A 21,540-nucleotide genomic window follows, 5' to 3' on the forward strand; every position below is an offset into this window, starting at 1 on the left:
ATGAACTTTTCATCGTTATTTTGAATGAAATTTCTAACGTTTTGAATGGCTACACGTTTACACTAAATGATTAATTGGTTTTCATTAATTTAAAACTAGTTTACTAGCGATAATTTGATGATTTTTTCCTATTTAAAATTGTGCTCACTTACGTCTACGTATTGTTTCGATATTGAACTTTTTCGGTTTTACATTTTTAACGAAGGGTGGTTTATTGATTTTTTACACACCGCACACACCACACAACGACCCAGCGGTATGCGCGTGCGCCGTGAGCACCTCTGAGTGGTGAGAGCACACTTTCTGAATGTTGTAGGGTGATTTCGACGCTTTTTGTGTGGGCGCTGCTCACAACTCTTGGTGCATTTGTTGTAATTTGAGTAAAACATGTAATTTGTGAGACTCAAAGGGAGTTCATACTCACTTACTACTCACCGTTTAACACAATGACAACAGGGTTCACAAAATGTGTTAAAATTTTTTGAAAAATGTTTCGATGATATAAAATTATATTAACCCAATTAATAATCAGAATAGTATATTTAAAATTTACTATTATTGTTTTTATAATTTTCATGCCGTAAAAAAATATTTTTCTCATTAATAAAGGTATTGTTGTACTTCTCCAGTTCACTTATATTTATAGAGTTACCCTCTTAGCGTACTTAACGAAGAAAGTGCTCAACGAAAAGGTGCCTAACTCTGCTTACTACATAACTTAGTTAACGGTTAACTAACTTGATATTGATTTAAAATATAAATGTTGAGGTTAAAGCATATTATGAAACCATTTTGTGCAAAAGAAACTAAAATTAATTACCATAAGTGTACTAGTTAATGGAATTTCTTTGTTAATCGTTTCCCAAGAAAAAGTAAGCAATTTCATAAAAAGAATTAAAATAATAATTTTATACAAGAAAAACTTGCATCAAAAGATACATTTGAACTCGAAGAATAATGTAATTTCATAACATATTCTAGAAAAGTAAAATATAGGTAAAGAAGTAGGAAGGCCTACGTTCCTACGATGTTACTTAGTGAAAGTATGTGCCGATTTTATCCTTTTTATCTATAACCACATAATACTACATGTAAAAACTCACCAAACTTCATTTATTTTGGTGTGTTCAAAAAATAACGGGAATTTTGTCTAGTAATCCAAAAATTCAATTGTCAATTTTCGTTTTCATTTTTTATTAAGTACGATACAATTTGGCTTGGCTATTTTCGTAAGTTAAATGCATAAACTTCGTTGCTTGTTCGTAAATTCTAACGATGTCCCAGTCTCCATATTCGCCACGTATGGTTCCGTGTGACTTTTTCTTATTTTCAAAAATAGAGACACCCTTAAAAAACTGTCGTTTTACAAGCATGTGGAAAATCGCTGAAAAAGTTAAAGGCTATCCCAAAAATCGAGTTTTGAGAAGTGTTTCGACGATTGGAAAAGGAGCTGGTATAAGTGCATAATATCTATTTTAAAGGCGACATCATTAGTCTGGACGAATAAATTTATTTTATTGGTATTAAAATATAGGAATTTTTTACCATCTTAAAGCTTTGAGAATTTACTATTTAGGACTATCCTTTTCATGATACCAGCATCATTGTACCCAAGACGAGCGCGAGTCGTCTTGCCTGAAACTTCGTTTAGTGCCCAATGGCTCGGAAGATCACAATCTCGATTAAGCTGGAGTTACGTAATATTACAGACAGACAAGTTTTATGGGAGTACCAAATTCAGACATTTTTTTTTAAATATTGTGTTTAGCTCTTACCATTTTGGTTGTTATTCAAGATTTGGTATATGGAGAATATCTGGACAGTCGTAGAACAATTTTGAAGCCTAAAAATATAATAGACTTGATGTACCTTATCTTATATATGATTGTCAAATATTATAATTAGACCGGCATATGGCATCTCGTGACATCGCCCAGGAGATGGGAGTTAGTAACCAAACCATTTTAAAGCATCTACAGAAGGCTAGATACACAAAAAAGCTTGATGTTTGGGTGCCGCATGATTTGACGCAAAAAAACCTTCCAAGTGAAAACGGTAATGGTCGAAGGCCGATGAATCGTCCCAAACAGTGGCCAAGCCGGGATTGACGGCCTGGGAGGTTTTGCTGTGTGTTTGGTAAATCATTGAATAAAGAGCAAAAAGCGGAAGGGAGATATTTGACAACCTAATTTTAAGGTCACTAAAGCAGTAGTAGACAGTTTGCACGATATTTTAGGTTCAGTCGAATAGATACTGGCAAAATTGCTATTACTTCGCCATTAAATAATGAATTGAACAAAATTATGTACATATTTGTGTTCCGTCAAGAAATTTACCTTCAAAAAATTAAAAAAAAAAAACATTTTATTCTGTATTTAACACAATTTTTGTTTTTTTTTTTTTGCAATTTATTCACTTTAAACACATATGTATTATCCACTATATATGTATGTATGTTTGTATGTACTTCACACCTACGGCGTGTGACTCATAAAAAATGCAAAGGATTACATTACATATACGCTTGCATTCCACTACATTACTTATGCGTTGTATGTTTACATATATATTCGGTTCATTTCTTGTTAATATTTATATTTTTGTGCTTATTTCATATACTTTAACTAAATGCAAAAATTGCTGATTTACACTTAAGATGAAATCATTTTCGGCGACGATTTACAAGTATATAATATTTAAAGTATGTGCTATGTAATATCACAATTCATATTAAATGGAAATTATTTACTTTTAATTATAGTGTTAGTATTTTGAGAAAGTTGTTGCAACTAATTACTAAGCATAGTAGGTATATAGCTAAAGATGGGCATGCAATTCAGTCTTCAATAAAAAGTGAAGGTGCTAAAGTTTATAGATGAAAAGTTAAATAAACTATGTAATTATTCGTAAAAACTACAAAAAAAAACAAATGATTGATGAAAAAATATTATTTTGAAATTATTACTTTAATATTTTTTTTATATATTTTTAAATTTATTTTTTTTAAATAATTTTTAAATATGAAATTATTATTTTAATATTTTTTTATATAATTTTAAATTTATTTTTTTTAATTATTTTAAATATTTTTTTTATATATTTATTTTAAAAAATTATTAATAAAAAAACTATTTTTTTGAAAATATTATTTTAATATTTTTTTTTATGTAATTTTAATTTATTTTTTTAATAATTTTTAAATAAGAAATTATTATTAAGTAAAAAAAATATTTTTTTGAAATTATTATTTTAATATTTTTTTATATATTTTTAAAATTATTTTTTTAAATAATTTTAAAATTTTTTTTTTATATATTTATTTTGAAAAAATTATTAATAAAAAAAAATATTTTTTTGAAATATTATTTTAATATTTTTTTTTAATATATTTATTTAAACTCAATATTTTTCTTGTTAAAATAAAATTATACTTCACAATTTTCGCTTTTAAAACTTAAATCATATTCACAGTTTAGTGCAAGCTAATTTCGTTAAACTTGCTTACGTCATGCTACATTAAATTTTAAAATATCTTTGGTTACATATATATGAGCACTATTTATAATATTGCATATGTTTGTTTGCATGTATATATATGTATATATATTACATTAGATAAAAAATTATAAAAATTATTTTTCCCTTTACTGTTTGAACGAAATCGTTTTGTTATGGCATATATGTCTGTATGTATATCATTAATTTGGCTGTTTGAACTTTAAAGTAGTTGTTTCTCGGAACTATTAAATATTATTATTTTTGTTTTCTTTTTCATGTTTGGTCTAAAAAACTGCTCACGATTCCACGCTGTACAAGCACACATTAACACTATATGCATATGTATGTATATAAACGCCTACAAATTTGTTATTGCATTGTTTACTTTTTCGAGTCTTCATTTTACGTACTAAAAATTTGTTAGATAAATTAGTTTGTTTCGTTTAAAAAATGCTTAAAACTTGGCTCGTGTAATATTTCGTTTTGTTGTAATATCTCGTTGTATGTAATGGATGAGTAAAAGTTCAGTATATATTGTGCAATATAATATATAATATATAATGTCAATATTTTTGGCTGTACGTTTAAATATAGTATCTTGTATTTAATTTCCGTAAACTTTCCATGTCTAAGATCATATAGATGAACATAGTCAGAACTCCTGATTCAGTTATCCTTTTCAAAAATTTCTTTTCCCTCAATTTTCCTTCAATAGGTCAGAACAAAAAATTGTACAAGTTGGAATTTGGCATTATCTTCATAGTGGACAAAGAGACTCAACTAAGGCAGTCTGTTTTTAAAATCAGTATTTTCCTTCCTTTTAACATAACGACCCCGTATTCCAAAGTAACCTTAACTTAGGTGTCCAGTATCTGAGTTCCTAGAGTATGTTCAAACGGATTATTTTATATAGGTAGTTCTATCCCCAAGTCGTCTTCTCGTATATTCCTTAGATCATGCTTATTATTCCATGATCACTTTCTACAGACTCACAAGAGTTCGAAGCAAAAATTGTCGGTTCCTTCGGTGTAACTCAGGTTCGACCACTTTGTAGTCGAGATTCCATATGAGTTAACCACAAATAGTGTTTTGTATACAATTTTCTATTCTCTTCACAGTCGGAAAGAAAATTCCAGTTGAAAAATTCACATCCTTCCAAAATCCTATTTCAACTGCCTACAAAGTAGTGGTAATAGTGAGTCCGTAGTTGTCATCTCAACCAATTCTCTAGAAAAATCTTCAATCTCTTGTGTGAAAATCTTCAAGAACCTCTTGAATTTCGTATAAACTTTAACTGCAATTAGCTTTTTTTCAACGCCCCTGCTCAACTCGCTCATCTTTTCCCCACGTAATCGATTCTAATTTAGACCAATTTTCGCTTTCCTGTTTGATTGGTCTAAACGAGCGTTGCCTACAAACGTGTCACTTCCGATACTGTCGCCACATCACCTGACACACCAGTGGTCGTAGTCTGCACTGTGGAAGTGCCCGCATCCAAGGTGGGGCGTGGCAAATGTGAATAGTAGCCCATTTGACAGTTGTTGTGATGTGAAACTTTGGCAGCCTGATTTAATTGAAATTGTGCCGCTTTGAGCGCCTGTTGCTGTTGCTTCGTCAAACAATCACAAGTTGTTTGTGGCACCGGTGCTGCAATCAGTTCCTCTGTCGATTTAGCCATAATCTTCGTTGTGGTTGTTGTTGTAATAAGTTCTTCGACGAATTGTGATGGCGGTGGCGCATAGTTTTCCACATCGGTGTAAGTGGAGTAGCGCCCGTAGGGATTCTTACGTGGTATGGAATGACGTTGTTGTGCGATTTGCAGTTTCACAGCGGGTTTTACGGTCACCGTGTCCAAGTAGCCATAACCAAAGCCGTAACCGCCCACCGCTTTGGTGGTGAGATTATCCCAAGACTTCGGCTTTTGCACATAAGTGGCTTGTGGATAGATCTGCGAAGGTTGCACTTGAGTGGCAGTAATGTGATAACGCTGTTGATAGACGCCGTGCACGTGCGCTGTCGGCTGTTGTTGCTGTGGATGATGTTGTGTATGTTGCTGTTGTTGTTGAGACTGTTGTGCATGTTGTTGCGTTTGTTGTTGGTAAGACTGGCGAGATTTGGTGGAATGCTGCCGGGATGCTGAGTGCTCACTCTTTGGATCCCAGTACAAGGTGTCCGTGCTAAGCGACGTGGTGTACGAAGTGGAATCGGCCGGCGCGAACTCGCTAGATGTACACGAATGTAGACTGCAATGGCTCATTAGACCGGTGGTCAAATCGTAGTAGCGCGAACGCATGCTGCCATTGTGAGAGTCGCAATTTCCATGGGGTTGGGGGGGCTGTGGCTGATGTTGATGTTGTTGCTGCTGCTGCTGCTGTGGCGATAGATGATGATGGTGATGGTGGGGCTGCGGCTGTTGTTGCTGTTGCGGCTGTGGCTGCTGTTGTAAGATCTCCTGCGCGGTATGATGATGATGGTGATGCATGTGATGACGCGTGGCACCGGGCGAGTTGTGTGAAGTCTGCGACTTAGGCCTGGGTTGACGTTCCTTAGAATCACGTTCACGATCACGATGTTTATGTTTGTGTGTGTGTTCCTTATGACGGCTGCGACGTCGCGTTGGCACACAATGCGCATCACAGCATGGACTTGCCAAATCGTAGGCATCTAAACTGATATTGTCGCCGTTGCCATTACCATTACCACCCCCAACCGAAAGACCACCATTACCACCAGCCGCAGCGGCGGCCGTAGCTGCTGCTTTCTCCGCCGATTTCCAACGAAAGTGACCGATACAGGGATTACACGAATGTCCATAGCAATGTTTGGCGGATTTGTGTGTCTTCTGTGTTATAACCGCCGCATTGGCTTGATGATGTTGCTGCTGATGTTGTTGTTGTTGGTAATGCTGTTGCTCCACTGAGTGCTGTTTATTTGGCGGCTTGTGTTTTTCACAAGTTCGCGGTGGCGGTACTGGAGCTTGTGCGCTGACTCCGCTCTGCGGCTGACTCAAGGCGCTGCGCTGCGAAAGACTCGCCATGCCTGTGGCCGTATCAAGGGATTCTGTATGGCGTAAAATGAAGTGCTGCTCACTTGGACTACGCTGTATGCCCTCAACACCACCGGTTGAACCAGCTAAATGCTCGCCGCTGCTATTCGAGGTGGCCGGCTTCATAACGTAACGATAGGTCGGATCCAAATAATGATAGGTGAGCATAAATTGTGCTGGAGGCGGTATGATGGCTTGTTGTTGTGACTGAAATCTTGCCATGCTGGGCACATCTTCGGTGGACAATGCCGGTCGATAGTATGGCAAATTTTGTGTTTCTCCATCTGTTGGCGATATACCGCTCTCGGCGTCTGTCGGTGATGTGGTGGCCTTTTTGCGCGCCGGTAAACTGTGTGTCTTCCACTTGCCTTCAAGTAGTTCGCGTTCACGCAGACAAATCCTTTCCAGTTCATTCATTTTGCTGTGCAACAAGTTTTGTAATTGTATATAACGCATGTGGAGGTCCACCTGGGAGGAGGAAGTAAGCGGTTATGACAAATATGAATATAATATTTTATATATAGTACTTACCTTACGCACACAGTCTTCAAAAAGCACAACCATACGCATGCGCGTATCACAGCTCTTTATAAAATCGACAATTGTCTTATGATCCGCCTTCTCCATATCTCTACCGTTTATCGACAATATAACATCGCCTTCGCGCATACCAGCCTTATAAGCCGGTCCATCATATTCCACATAATCAACGTACGTAATCATCTCTACTTCCTGATCCTTCTTATAGTGTATGCCATAACTCTGCAGTGTGAAGCCGTATGAGTCATTCTTCTTTTCAATAATGATGGTACGTCTACGGCGATCTTCGTCGGGTTTCGATGCCAGAAAACGTTCCGATCTGACGCGTCCAATGATATGCGTTGATTGCGACAACTGGAAAGAGAGGAACAATGTTTAGATTTTTTCAAGAGTAGATTATTTCTTGAAGGTATTAGTCGGGGTAAAGGTTCAAAGAGGAGATGTTGGAGAGGTCTGAGAAAGTAAAGGTCTCAGTAGTAAGATAAAATGTTTTCTAGAAAAAAGAACTCATTGTCTAAGAGAAAGTGTATTATTTATTTTTAATGGATATGCTTGAAGTGGTAGACTTCTTCCGTTGGTGCAAAACCTTGGTACTGCATACCTAATAATATTTGAGGGCCAAAACCTTCAGGTGTGCTATTTTTTACTGTTGCCGCCTTTCCATAGATAACCAGAAAACTTGTAAGTCTGTATTTTTCATGTTACAAGCCCATCAAAAATTCTAATAAACAAAAAGCCGCATTAAAAACATCTGAGTACTCGCAGTCACTTCCATTCAGTCTCATATCAACAACGGCATACCTTTGGTTAGCATGGTGACTACATATGAATACGCATTGAAATGTTTTTTAATTGTTGTCACACCCAGAGGCACTGCTCATCATTTCTAAGCGCATAAAATTCTCGTTAGTTAATGACAACTTTTTCCTCAACCGTCCCCTGGCAACCAAATACATTCCATATATACGTACATATGTTTTTGTTGCTATAGTTGAGTGTAAATGTATATTATAAACAACTATAGAACCCTTTTACACACACTATATGTCACTATATGTATATCATGTATATAGGCTATATATGTACATACACACTTATTTTGTAAATTTATATTTATTAATGGCGCGTTAAACCTTCAACTTTTAATGAGTTCAACTCATAACTGTTGGAGGAATAAGAATTACTTTCTATAGAACAATAAAAAAACTGTATATTTACTATATATGGGAAGATTTTAATCGATATCAACTATTTTAAGTATTGGTACAGTCCATCATATCCATTGTAGAGTTAACCGTACATCGAAGTTTTTGACTTGGTTTTGAGATACGAAATCATTTAAATATATTGGTTTTTATAATTTGAGGTTCCAAAACCAAAGTAAAAAAAAGAAAAAAATATAAATAGTTAAAATATCGCCACATTGCCTTCTAAAAGGGTTAGGAGAGAGTCGAGGAAAGCTTATGTGTATTAAAGCCTCAACTTATACCGTTTTTTTGTATGTTGTAAACATATTTACAGCTACACATAATACTTAGTTATAAAGGTGTGCCATGAACACCCCTTTTCCAATTATTAACACTTGATTGAACTGAGCTTGACCACACGTATCACCGCGCATTTTGACTTTGATGACCAGTGTGGCACGAGCGTTTGATTCTTTTGACTTTTTATGAAGAAGTAACAAATCAAGGGTTTTATATGTGGCAACAGTTTGGAGCTGCTGATGAGTTGGAAGATAAACGCTGTTCAGACGACTGTCAGAGCAAAATATTTTTCTAAAGTTAAAGTAAACTGGTAAAATTTACTGATTGACTAAATTTAAGATAATATTTCTAGTAGGAAAATAAACAACAACATTAAAGTTTAATATTTTTTACTTATATTTCCATTTCCAAATACTATATAAAAATTCTGAGGTAAAGTTTGTTGAACACTGATAGAAGTTTTTAAGCTGATAGACACAATTTTAAAATAATATTTTTCCCACAGGGTTGCTTTCAATACTGAAGGGTATCACAAATTTACTGCTATGAAAACAAACTAAAGATATTAGAATATCATATGTAGAACAACCCTAGTGAAAATGTGATTAGCCATTGAACTGAAAAATCTTTTCATGTGCATAATATTTAATTTTTGATGGCAACATGGCTTATGACTTAAATTCATCCTTATAAATATTGAAAGGATAAAAATTTATTATACAGTAGCGGACAAAAAACCGGGATACTTACTTGCAGTGACTTTAAATCGATGAGGTATTAACAAATCAAACTTTCATATACAAAAAAGTATTTATTATACCAAGTACATTATTCAGATACAAGAAAACGCTTTTATTTATTTTCCTGAGTGTACACGTCATTGCAAATAAAATGGAAAGTGCAAAAATGCCAAAATTTAGTGAAATTGATAAAACAGCAATTTTGGCTTTGCGATCTCAGAACTTGAGTATATGCTAAATTTGTGAACAAATAAAGCTTAGTTAGACTACTATCAGTGTTTTCCTTCAAAAATATCCAAAGATTGGGTCTATAAAACGCAAAGCTGGCTCCAGAAGAGGGCTACTGTCAATAATGACCACCATATTAAGCGGATTAGAATTCGGAACCAATTCAAAACCGTTGAAGAAATTAAAATCGTAGTTCGGAAACTCAATAGAACCGAAATCAGAACAGAACAGAAAACCCACTTTTTTCGGTAAAAATGCGACAAAAACGCCTCCAGTGGGCTGAATTGCACAAAATTTTGACCAAGGAGTATTGGAGAAAAGTCATATTTTCAGATAAATTCAATATTAATCACTTCGGTTCATACGATATGTCGCACGTTCGCAGAAAAGTTGGTGAACGTTTCTATAATGCATGTGTCAGAAGTACCGTTAAGCAGGAGGGACCCTAATGATCTGGGGGTGTTTTTCTTATCATGGTGCTGGATAGTTGCCCTTAAATACTAGTTACTGGAGAACATGGCCCCTTCAATTGAAGAGCACTTTTCCTATATGGACAACGTAATTTTTCAGGATAATTCTGCACCATGCAATAGAGCCAAATCGAAATATTGAATGAAGATATTTTGGTATATCTATCATTATTACTATTTTCAAAACAAAATTTTAGTTTCACGTTTACTTTTAAGAATATTTTTAATAAATACTATATTTGAAATTCAAATATCGGAAATATTTTATTTTGGTTTCTAATCGAAAATGAAAAGATTTATTTTTAACTGAAAACTATATTTATGTGGGAAATACTTATATAAATTTAGTTGCATAACAAATTTTATCATACAACTCTTTGTTTTTAAAGAAAATCAAAAAATCACACATTTCTAGAGTGTCCACTTTTTTGTCCGCTACTGTATAAGCATATAGAATATTGTATAAGAAATGCTTAGAAGACATACATATAAATAATGATTTTAAAGATACATACATATACTACAAAAGACCTTCCCAAATGTATTGTTTTTAATAAAAAAAATAATAATAAAATAATAAAAATAATTAAATAAATAAATATCACAGGATAAGATTTAATCATAATATTTTAATGAAATCTAATCCATTGAAAATCGGCCCTTGAATTCAACAATCAGTAATCAAACGTAATCTAACCTCTTGGCCTCCTATTATACGAATAATAAAAATTGTTGTTCTCCAATTAACATTAGACCATTAGAAAGACTTCAAAGCAACACATAATAATTAAATAAAAGTCGATATGAAACGATTGCAAGCACCATTAGAATAATTTATGCACACTTGGGTGCAAAAGTATTTTCAATTACATGCAAACACACACCTAATTAATGAACTATTACTACTAATAGGCACATTATTAGATGGGCTTTCACTGGCGACTTGCGCTAGAGGACCACATATTATAATCGTAGGTACATTTGCAAAGCAACAACAACACAAGCACCTCAAAGACCTTTGACATACAAACCTGCGAATAATCGAGCTCCTCATCGCTTGCATCCAGACTCTTGTGCTTATTATGATACTTGAGACGACCCAAACTGCCAGTACCGTTAACATAGTGGGTTGTCGAACGTTGTTGGTTGGCCGGTGTCGCGGCGCCGCCAATAACAATCGTACCCAAACTGCCAGCACTCGGGCCGCCAGCCGAGACGATGCTTTGGCAACTAGTGCTGATGGGATTTGCATTGACCGTGGCCATACTGGCATTTAATTAAGAACTCTCTTTTTTTCTATATTAAATTAGTTAAAATTTGGCAAATGCACTCTTGCATATTTATTAACTTTTTTTTTGTATAAAAAAACTTGGAATTTTGGCAAAACTATGAAATACAAATCGCCGGATTAACTTAGTTGCATATATTCTTGGATACACAATATATATATATGTATGTAGATATGCTATTGATTAGTGCTTGGCACTTATGGCGAAACACATTTGTATTTCTGCAATTAAATTTTGTGCATTTTTTATTTCACAATTCGCGTCATTAATGTTATATAATTGGTATTGAAATATTAATTACTTGTAAAGTACATGCAGAAGCATACAGATATTTGTGTTTGTAACCGCACGCACAAACGTACACAGACCGAGCAACAGCGATGAGAAACAAAAAATTGCTCACGCTTCACTGGGTTTACTCATACAACATGCAAATGTTAGTATTTTCCGGCTGCCCTTTGTTACAATTTTTTCACTCTACTTTTTTTTGGCTTTTATTAAATGTTTCCGTTGTTATTAAATATGCTTATAGATTTTTTTCCGAATTTAATACAGTTTTTATTGTGTTTTCCGCTCGTTGTTCTGCGCAAGCCGAAGTCATGGACTATACTGTGATACCTTTAAGCATAAAAAGGCGAAATTGGTAGTGTCATACACAAATGCCACCTACAATCATGCTGGTTAAAACATATTTACACATGTACATGTGTTTGTTGTTGTTGGTTTCACATCATAATATGGTTTTGTTTAAACCAACCACCTTCACATTTAGTTATTACTATATGTATTTCCATATCAGCAAAGCTGTCAAACAGTGAGCGGAAATGAGTTCTCCCATCTATAACGGTACTGCTATATGTACATATCTATCTGCATATCAATTTTATGTCTGTATGACTTTTTGTATATTGATTGCAATACATTTGAACAACTGATTTTATGGCGCACATGTTGCAATTGAGTAGTCGTAGCCTATGCGCAGGCGTTGGGTATCGGTGTGAAGACAATTAACAGAACTATCGATAAGCAGCTGTTTATGCGGAAAGGATTTAGCAAATACATATTTTTACAAAATGTCTACATATAACATTTATACCATACAGACATATTTTAATAATTTAATATCTACAAATTCCTTAATTTTTAATTAATAACAAACAGCATCGCTAACCGATTACTCTATTACTTCCAAACACTTTAAATTTCAGCATTGCTAGGCAACCCTACATTGCCGGCATAAACTATGACATTTAGTGCACAGCTGTTAAAATAGCGCCGCGTTTTGTTAATCGCTTTTGTGTTCAATACTATTTTTGTTAAATTTATTAAATCAACAAAATAAGTGAAACATGACTGCCGTACCACCGCCTTCAAATGTCTCAACTCTATTACCACTTGGTAAGTATCTCTATCTATATCTATAATATACAATAAACTGCAATTAACGTTTACTACTTACTTGCATAGAACTTGTGGACAAATGTATTGGCTCTCGCATACATATTATAATGAAGAATGATAAAGAGATGGTTGGCACATTATTGGGATTTGATGATTTCGTAAATATGTTATTGGATGATGTGACAGAGTACGAAAATACGCCAGAAGGTAGACGTATAACTAAACTCGATCAAATTCTACTCAATGGCAATAACATAACCATGGTAAATATTTTAAAGATTTCTTTATATTCTTCATTTATTTATATTACATGTTTTCTTTTATAGTTAGTGCCCGGCGGCGATATACCGGAATAAAGTGACGTGTGGTAGAAAAATTAAACATATTTAGAGTTTTAACTTTAGCATTAAGTATCTACTATTGAATACATTTTCGAAGCTATACAAGTTGTCTCATATTTATTCATGGCGGGTAAATTTGCACACAGTCGCGATACAAATTACCAAGTTGCCCTTCATAAATTATATCATTGATGGCTTTCTTAGCGTAAATCTGTTGTTCGGGTGTCATCTTTTGCAGTTCCATAGCCCAAGTTTCAGCCAACTTAAGTTCATATTCACCTAAGGGGCCAGTATTTGCAATATTCACAGCGCTCGACTGCATTACATATTCACTTTTATTGAGCTTGATACTTTTATCGGGTTGTGTAGAGGAAGATTCATCAATGATTTCTATATTCAACGGTTCCCCATCGTCGTACATGATTTGAAAATTCTATTAAATAAACATACATTTGTGTTAAATTAGCTGTTATACAGATATTGTTGGTAGCTTACCTCTTCCTTCGTTTCGATCTGGTCTATCAGAAACTTCATCTCATCAAAGTACCATAACTTGGAAGCATCGCGCCTATCTTGCGAGAGACGTTTTACTTCTTTGCGGAAATTGGTGCGCAACGTATTAATTTTTTTGGTCACATCTTTCCGATTTATGTTTGCATATTTCTCTCGAAATTTACGTACCAAAATCTCATAAGCTTCATTCTTTTTATCTTTCTTGCGGTATTCCGGTGATTTTGCGTCCCATAACGCTGGAAGGGATTTGTATACTTTAAGGCATTCAATGATAAAAGCGCGCTCCTCATTTTTCTCAACTAAACGCATTTTCAATTATTCAAAGTTTTTTATTGCACAATGATGAGCTCAATAAAAATAATATTTTATCCACTAAATGTTGCACAAACAAATTGAAGACTGCTTCAATTAAATTGACAGCAAGAAATGTCAAAACATAAAATGACAGTAGCAATAGTGATGAACAATATGACTTTACATAGATGAGTAATCATACGGAGGTTATAAAAACTTTTGGTTTAAGTCTAATTTAAGATTATTTCTATTATTATTGTTTCTTTTTTTTTTTTAATTTACATTAGTTCTTTTTTACGAAAAAGTACTAGCTAAAGGACAATAATGTGCATTTGTCATATTTTTTAACAAGTTCTATGCAACCCTGTTTACGCAGAAAACAACTGACCCATTTGTTTAATTTCATTCTGTTGTGAGAATAAAAAGGATATTAAGTTGCACCAATTTTAAGGATGCATCATGCCAATCACTGATCAAGAAAAACTAGGAATCGTGGACTTCTTGGTAAAGGAGGAACAAAATGTACCAGTATTACTACAAGTGGCGAGATCAGTGACAAAAAATATATGCGATGTAACAACAACGCAAGGTATAAAACCATAGACAAGTTCAATAATTCCTTCAAACACTAATCTATTTATTTCCACTTACAGAAGCACTAGATTATATATATATACAAATCGGTGATACTCTAACTTTGCTTAACAAACGAGCCATAACTCGAGAAATGCTATTTAGATATCTGCATCAGAGGAAAATACAAGTCAATGCAGATTTCACCAAAGGCGCATTAATTAGTAAAATCATAGAATACTGGAATTCTAGTCAAAATGAACACACAACAACTCAGAATACTGATACATATGAAAATGAAACTACTTTACCATATGTGGCAGAAAGAACTGTATTAAATCCAGTTGAACGGGCTGTTGTGACGCAGCCTGCCGATTGGCATGACAAAGAATCACACTATCCCATTCATTTGCTGGCACGCAAATTTACAGAATGGTTTTTTAGCAATCTTAATATACAAGAACTAAAGATTGACGATTTTTGGTCAGATGCTAAACTTCAATTGCGTATAGCTGCTACGGATGAAATTAATGATTATCACTGTGATAGTGCCAGCGAAGTTATTGCAAATCTTTTACAAACGAAAGAACAATTTGGTTTCTACTTCAATCCCAATCTGACACATGCTGGCGTACAAGGACGCATGAATGTACATGGCTTAGTGCTGGTGCTAGCATGTGGTACACTACACACAGAGCCAAATTGCGTTGGCGTATTCGAATGTACATTTGGACTTCTTCGCGATCCATTTGCTGAGAACAATTGGAAGGTAAAAACAATGCAATGCATTTTACGCAGTCAGACAGCCGCTTTAATGCCTAGCTTAAGCGAAAGTGAAACACTCAAAGAAGCGCTTTGCTTGCCAACTCCGGAGGGTGAAATTACGTAGCATTTGTTCGTATAAGATTTATGTTATTTATTTGAAATTACTAAGATTATTTAATAAAATAGTCTGATTTGAATTGTATTTATTTGTTTCTAAATAAAGTTGTTGGTAAAAACGATTTAAAACTGTCGGCGGCAAGAAAAGCAATACATGTAGTGGAGGTGCAAATATTCACTAATTGATTTTTGTTGAACTGAACGGAAAAAAATTCGTGTTAGAGAGACATGCTGAGTTAAGGAAGGTAATTTGAATGAAATTTGACTTCTATTGCCAATTCAAGAGTTCGATTTGTGGAGAACTTCGAATTATGGAAGTTCGACTGTATATCAATATATAACATAATTACATTTCATTCTTCCTGTAGGAGCATACACTTCCGCATATAACTGTGACAGTTTTTGAATAATAAAAATGATAAAGCACATTACTTTTGCACAAAAACAATAATCACTTAATTAAAATTGACGACTTTCTCAAAATATTTTATACTTAAATTTTTCACTTAATGTAGTTTTGGACGAACAACCAACTTATGCACTTTTCTACTTTAAAAATATCTAATTGTTTAAAAAAATTATTATTATCGCTTTTCTTGCCCAACAAATTAACTTAATTTCTGTACTTTACCCTTGTAGTTTCAATTCACTCCAACTCCATGGCTCCTCCAAACGTGCAAAAGTCAGCAGTTAGATTTTTTGAAAAAGGCAATGTATCCTTCCTTTTCCTTAAAAATTTAAATAATTTCTTAAAACAATTTCATATCACTTGACCTTACAAAATGATAAACTTACTGCCGATGAAATTCAATATTCTTACACAGTAGTTACTTATAAAGTATTTAACATCGCTGTGTAACAGCCGTCTGAAAAAATTAAAAGAAAACAATATTTACTTTAGATAAAAATGCTACAACATTTTTAAAGTTCATAATTTCGTTTACATCTCCACTGGAAAAACATGGCGTAGAAAATGATTTGGGACGATATGCCTACAAACAAATCGATTCTCACGCTGCACCGAAATGGAGATTTTTACGAAATTCAAATTCAAATTTAATTTTGCTTAAATAAAACTCTTCAATCCCAAATTATTATTACCAGAGCAATAAACATAATAAACATGCTGTACACTCGTTCGTAGCAGAATGTGGTGGTAGGCATCAGCACGCCTGCACGCTTTTTGTTTGTTGCACAGCGACATTCTGAAATTAAATTAAATACTATAGCATTGTTTATAATAAAAATAAATCATAGCATTTGTATTAATACATGCGGGAGAAACAATCTATACATGTTTTTATGTACGATTTCGTTATTCAAGACAACACTTGTGAGTTTTTTTTTTTAATTAAGTATTTTTTCGGAAAGGAAATCAAAATTAAACTTTATATATATAGTTATTAAATAGTAAAATATAAAAATATAAAACTTTCTGCAAACTCCCTCATGTATGAACATGTTTCAACCAAAACTGGAAGCGCACCGTTTAACACGCTCGTACAATGCGCAATATTATTGCACACATTTTTTTCGATTATTTCAAATTCCATGGCAAATTACCATATGCAAAAATACACATTTCTTTTTACAACTTAAAAAAAAATTCTATTACCATTAATTGTAATATTTTAAATGCGTTATTTGAAATAGTGTTACCGCATTTATAAAAAAAAAAAAATAATAAAAAAATTAATTGGTTGTAATGTGTAATAAAAGTAAATATTAAGTGCTAATATTATAGGCATAATTTGACTATAACAGAAAATGAAAACATCTTGCAATATTTGAAACATTAACTAAGTTCGTTTAATATGATACTACAACTTCTGGATTTCGATATTACCATGATGTTTAAACACAATTATTAAATTACTGATTTCAATACGATTTACATTCCAATTTATATTGCAGTGCTGGTTATTATATTATGTAGCTCAAACTTAGAGCTGCACTAGTTGACATGAGCCGACAGAATCTATTGGTTTTGTACTTTGGCAAAAGTAATTCTTATACACTTCTCAAACTAGTCAAGACTGCTAAAATGAAACTTAATTAATCTTAAACTGCAACTTAATGTGTGTTCAGTACTGCCACCCTTCTCCGTTGCCTGCTTGTACACACTTGCGTACGTAGCACATTTGTAAAAGTTGTTTCATATAAATCGTGTATAAATAATTGTATAATACTTAATTAATAAACACTAAAACTGCCAGTATGTACCCATAAGACACATTGCTAGCAGCATATGAGGAAAGAATTACATTGTGTGTATGCCTGGTGTATGGCGTCCGTTTTTAATTCTCATATCGTTTCAATTTGCTTCAAAAACATTCTTTCACAGAGCGTCTACATCTTTTCTTGTATAAAGGGATGCGTGAGTGCTTGATTCAGTGAAATCCGTTTCGATGGATCAAGTGCAAACATATTATCCAATAAATCCTTCAGTTGCGTCACTTTACGATGTTGATCGTCTGGTAAATTCTGGTCAGCAATTAGCTCTTGCTGCAAATTTCGCGAGGCTTTTATTACAGGCATAACGACGATTTTTTCCTAAGAAGATTTAAACAAATTTATGTTAATAAAATTAATTTAAGTTAATAAAATTAAATTGATATATTTAATAAATGAAAAATAATTACCCGTTCAGTGATTTTGTCAATTTCATGATAAAGAAAGTTGCAGCTCTGATCGAAATGTTGATCTTTAAACTGACCCTTGCGTATAATACGATTTGGTATTTTTCCTGAAAAGAATAATTAAAAAAATATTATTTGTTATTTCTTAATAATTATAACCAAAATATAAATGCTTTAGTGACGTTACCTTTCAAATCCATGAAGAATTTCAACATTTGGTTGTTACTCTTGCCACTAAAGAGTATTTTACCGGTATACAACTCGTATATTGTACAACCAGCAGACCACATGTCAATGCCATAATCATATGTAATACCCAATATTATTTCCGGTGCACGATAGAAACGCGATATTAGGTAAGGTGTAATTTCGTTGTCATTAATGGCAGATGCCGAACCAAAATCACAAAGTTTCAAACACAAATTATTCTCATTCACTAGAATGTTATCGGGCTTAATATCTGCATGGAGTATACCCGTCTTTTTGAGCAGCTTAAGCGCCAAAAACAATTGCTGTGTATAGCTGCGCACCGCTTTTATGTGTAAACCCACATTTTTACCATACTTTTTAAGCACTTCTCGCAGGTTCATAGACAGCGGCTCAAACACCATACAAAGATGCTAAATTGATGTGAAGAAATAAATATTATTATTATTTATTTAATTTTATCAATTGTTCATTCTAACCTGCTTATGGAAAAAGTGACGGAAAAGCCGCAAGCAATGGAATCTATCTTCCGGGTCGGCATCATTTAACTTCTTCAGAATCTCCAATTCACGCAGACCAGTTTTGTGCCTAAAATTATTGGTTTCATAAAAGGGAATTTAATAACAATCACTTTTCTTACATTATTTCGTTATTACGTATAATTTTTACAGCCACGTTGGCATTTCCACGCGCTTGATCACGAGCTCTCACTACATTACTGAATACACCTTGCCCTGTATAACCACTCACTACATAACGGGTGTCGAGAATTTCTCCAATGCGCACGCGATAATACCCTTCTGCATCGTCCCAGTTGTCTGTCAATGCTGGATTTTCAATTTGCGTTTTATTCAACACTATTGTACTAGGAGACTAAACGTAAAAAAATTAAAATTAATAACCGTACATATTTTGGTTAAAACGAAGACAGTTACAAGCAATCGACTCACATCGAAATTAGAGTCCACATCCTGATCAGCAAACATATCCCACTCGGGCCGTTTTTCCTTTGTAGTATTTTTTATTTTCTTATCTTCATCCATATCTTTATCCTCCTCATGACTGGGCTCAACTTCAGACACTTCTGTTACAGTTGCTTGTGTTTCTTGTTTGCTTTGTATCAACGGCGCATTATCTTCTAAATCATCTTTTATTGGTGTACTGCGGTCCCTTCGAGAATGTGTGGTATTATTTGGTAGTGATGCTTCTTTCTTGCCACCAAGTTTCTAGATATACAAGAAAAAAAAATATTTTTAAATGTTTTACGAAACTCTGCAAGTGGTATATTACTTTTAACAACTCCTCGCGCTGCTTTCTTCTCATCTCTATAATTTTCTCCTCTTCGTCTTCATCTTCGTTGATATCAATATCTATGTTGCCGTCATCATCACTACTTGTGTCTTTGATTTCAGCTTTCTGCCCTTCACTAAGCGATCCACGATATCGGTCCTTATCGCGATCTCGACCACGATCCTCACCTCTCCAACCATCTCGATCGGATTTGCCATCGCGTTGGCGTTCCCGTTCCACGCGTCGCCGATCCGATTCTACTTTACTACGGCTATGTGAACGCATTCGACGGTCTCGATCACGTTCTCTTTCACGCTCTCGACCACGTGCGTTACCGTAGTTGTCTCCACCACTACGCTCTTGCTGCCTAATTCGATCATCTCGTCCACGTCTATCTCGATCTCGGCTAGTATCTCGCTCGCGCTGTTTATCCCGATTTATTTCAAGACGAAGATCCTCTTTGTTTCTGTTTTGATCATGCATATCACGACGATTTCGACCACGGCCGTGGCTGTCGTCACGACGTCGTTGAATGTTCGTCTCCGAATCTCTACGCTGCGAACGACTGCGGCTACGTTTGCCAGGATGTGAGTGTCGGTCTCGAGAACTATGCCCACGTGTTTCTTGTAACTCCTGCTGAGCATGACGATGTTGATGGTAATGCTCACCCATGGATTTCCTGTGTGGTGATGACATACGCTCATCTTTACTGGTCCCATATGAACGGGAAGGTTTACGTTTAGATTCTGGAGTACGTTGTCCTCCGCTAGAATCATCCAATAATATAACATCAGGTTCATTTGAAATATGTTTTTTACTTTGTTTACTAATAACATTTTTACTGATTGACGATGAAGATGACAATGACCGCTTTTTGACTGGTTGCTTGGTGCCAGTACTAATTTTTTCATCGTCTGTCGTTTCTTTGGGTGCACTACGATTTATCATTGGTACTTCATTGGGTAGACTGCCTTCGCCATCGGATTCCGATAAGTATGCACCTAAGCGAGCTTGAAGCAAAGCCTTTTGTTTCATTAATTCCTCTAGGTTCAGTTCGTCTTCTATGATAGCAACATCTGGACTAGCCACATCATTTTGACTGTAGTCAGCGAAAAATGTAAAAATTAACTACGCACTTAAAATTATAGTCAAATAATAAAAACTTACATTTCACTTTCACTACCGGATGACGCTACTTCCATAGTGGGATAGATATTATTTTGAATAGTCTTAGTAATCTCCTCCACCAGACTTCCAGGATCAGTTTGTAGATTTGGCTTTGTTATACTAAACCTACCTCCATTTGCCTGTTGATCAGATCGTGGTTTGACATCTTTGGTGACCTTGTGCATTATTTCGGTGAACTTTTCATTTAGTGCACCACTACGATGTTTGTCACCGGTATCTTCAGAAACCGAGGACTCGCTGTGTTTATGGTGCCTTTTCTTGGACTTCTTGTGCTTCCTATGCGACTTTTCGCTTTTACTTGATTTTTTATGTTTCTTTTCTTTCTTAGATTTTTTGTGTGAACTCGAAGCATATTTAGTTTTTTCCGTGGTCGAATCACTAGAGTCATAACTGCGAAGAGAAAACTTTTCATTATAAATACACACTTTTGTTATATTAAACACGGAGGAGTCATAACCTCAAATTAGTTTTCTAAAGTTTTTTACCTTTGATCTTCGCTGGACATGATATATATATATATTTTATGTAATCACCAAACAATTTAGCTAGCCAATTGGCTTTTGTCAATATAAATTAAGTATAGAACTCTATGTAAAAAATCTTACAACTTGGTGGAAAACAAAGTTTATCCACACGAATATTCGCTAAGAAAATATTGCAATGCTTAAAGTGATCTTAGCTGCGATTGATACCCAAATACAGGGTGACATTTAATATAAGCTCCAATGAATTGAAGTGGAGAAGAGTTATATTTTTGTTGAAAAATACTAAAGAGTTTATTGAAAGAAATGTATACTATTTATCATGAATAGAAGGAATTAGTAAAAAAAAATTATTTTTACATATGCTATATATAGAAATTAAAGTATTTATATGAACCAAAGATTATTAAAGTACACTACCCACAAATGCAA

The 21,540-nt window shown here is 34.2% G+C and overlaps 5 protein-coding genes across 6 annotated transcripts; 2 read left to right on the forward strand and 3 right to left on the reverse strand.

Annotated features, from left to right (window-relative positions):
- Positions 1 to 3,419: 3,419 nt before the first annotated feature.
- Positions 3,420 to 12,237, reverse strand: LOC105214209 (uncharacterized). Its single transcript, XM_011187505.3, has 3 exons — positions 11,041 to 12,237; positions 7,076 to 7,438; positions 3,420 to 7,012 (listed from the first exon to the last, which is right to left on the reverse strand). The coding sequence occupies exons 1-3, from the start codon at positions 11,272 to 11,274 to the stop codon at positions 4,910 to 4,912; spliced, it is 2,700 nt and encodes an 899-aa protein (XP_011185807.2). The 5' UTR covers positions 11,275 to 12,237; the 3' UTR covers positions 3,420 to 4,909.
- A 310-nt stretch (positions 12,238 to 12,547) lies between these two features.
- Positions 12,548 to 13,994, reverse strand: LOC105214200 (uncharacterized). The gene is made up of 2 exons (XM_011187493.3): positions 13,536 to 13,994; positions 12,548 to 13,473 (listed from the first exon to the last, which is right to left on the reverse strand). The coding sequence occupies exons 1-2, from the start codon at positions 13,860 to 13,862 to the stop codon at positions 13,162 to 13,164; spliced, it is 639 nt and encodes a 212-aa protein (XP_011185795.1). The 5' UTR covers positions 13,863 to 13,994; the 3' UTR covers positions 12,548 to 13,161.
- On the forward strand, positions 12,555 to 13,145 carry LOC105214194 (U6 snRNA-associated Sm-like protein LSm5). Its single transcript, XM_011187479.3, has 3 exons — positions 12,555 to 12,696; positions 12,766 to 12,962; positions 13,026 to 13,145. The coding sequence occupies exons 1-3, from the start codon at positions 12,648 to 12,650 to the stop codon at positions 13,053 to 13,055; spliced, it is 276 nt and encodes a 91-aa protein (XP_011185781.1). The 5' UTR covers positions 12,555 to 12,647; the 3' UTR covers positions 13,056 to 13,145.
- Positions 13,995 to 14,048: 54 nt separating the features above from the next.
- On the forward strand, positions 14,049 to 15,387 carry LOC105214184 (uncharacterized protein C3orf38 homolog). The gene is made up of 2 exons (XM_011187456.3): positions 14,049 to 14,436; positions 14,501 to 15,387. The coding sequence occupies exons 1-2, from the start codon at positions 14,307 to 14,309 to the stop codon at positions 15,307 to 15,309; spliced, it is 939 nt and encodes a 312-aa protein (XP_011185758.1). The 5' UTR covers positions 14,049 to 14,306; the 3' UTR covers positions 15,310 to 15,387.
- A 136-nt stretch (positions 15,388 to 15,523) lies between these two features.
- Positions 15,524 to 21,299, reverse strand: LOC105214175 (serine/threonine-protein kinase PRP4 homolog). Of its 2 annotated transcripts, XR_851821.3 has the most exons (12): positions 21,112 to 21,299; positions 20,606 to 21,016; positions 19,439 to 20,537; positions 19,099 to 19,374; positions 18,789 to 19,021; positions 18,628 to 18,736; positions 18,129 to 18,561; positions 17,945 to 18,048; positions 17,567 to 17,855; positions 16,404 to 16,507; positions 16,098 to 16,168; positions 15,524 to 16,030 (listed from the first exon to the last, which is right to left on the reverse strand). XR_851821.3 is itself a non-coding variant. In XM_011187439.3 (9 exons), exons 1-9 carry the CDS (start codon positions 21,129 to 21,131, stop codon positions 17,652 to 17,654), a joined length of 2,889 nt encoding a protein of 962 aa, XP_011185741.1. In that variant the 5' UTR covers positions 21,132 to 21,299; the 3' UTR covers positions 17,087 to 17,651. The 2 variants fall into 2 exon arrangements, 1 of the variants encoding a protein (XP_011185741.1); XM_011187439.3 differs by lacking the exons at positions 15,524 to 16,030; positions 16,098 to 16,168; positions 16,404 to 16,507 and having other exon boundaries at positions 17,087 to 17,855.
- Positions 21,300 to 21,540: the final 241 nt, after the last annotated feature.

The sequence above is a fragment of the Zeugodacus cucurbitae genome, chromosome 4 (genome assembly GCF_028554725.1).
Source record: "Zeugodacus cucurbitae isolate PBARC_wt_2022May chromosome 4, idZeuCucr1.2, whole genome shotgun sequence".
In the NCBI taxonomy this organism is placed as follows: domain Eukaryota; kingdom Metazoa; phylum Arthropoda; class Insecta; order Diptera; family Tephritidae; genus Zeugodacus; species Zeugodacus cucurbitae.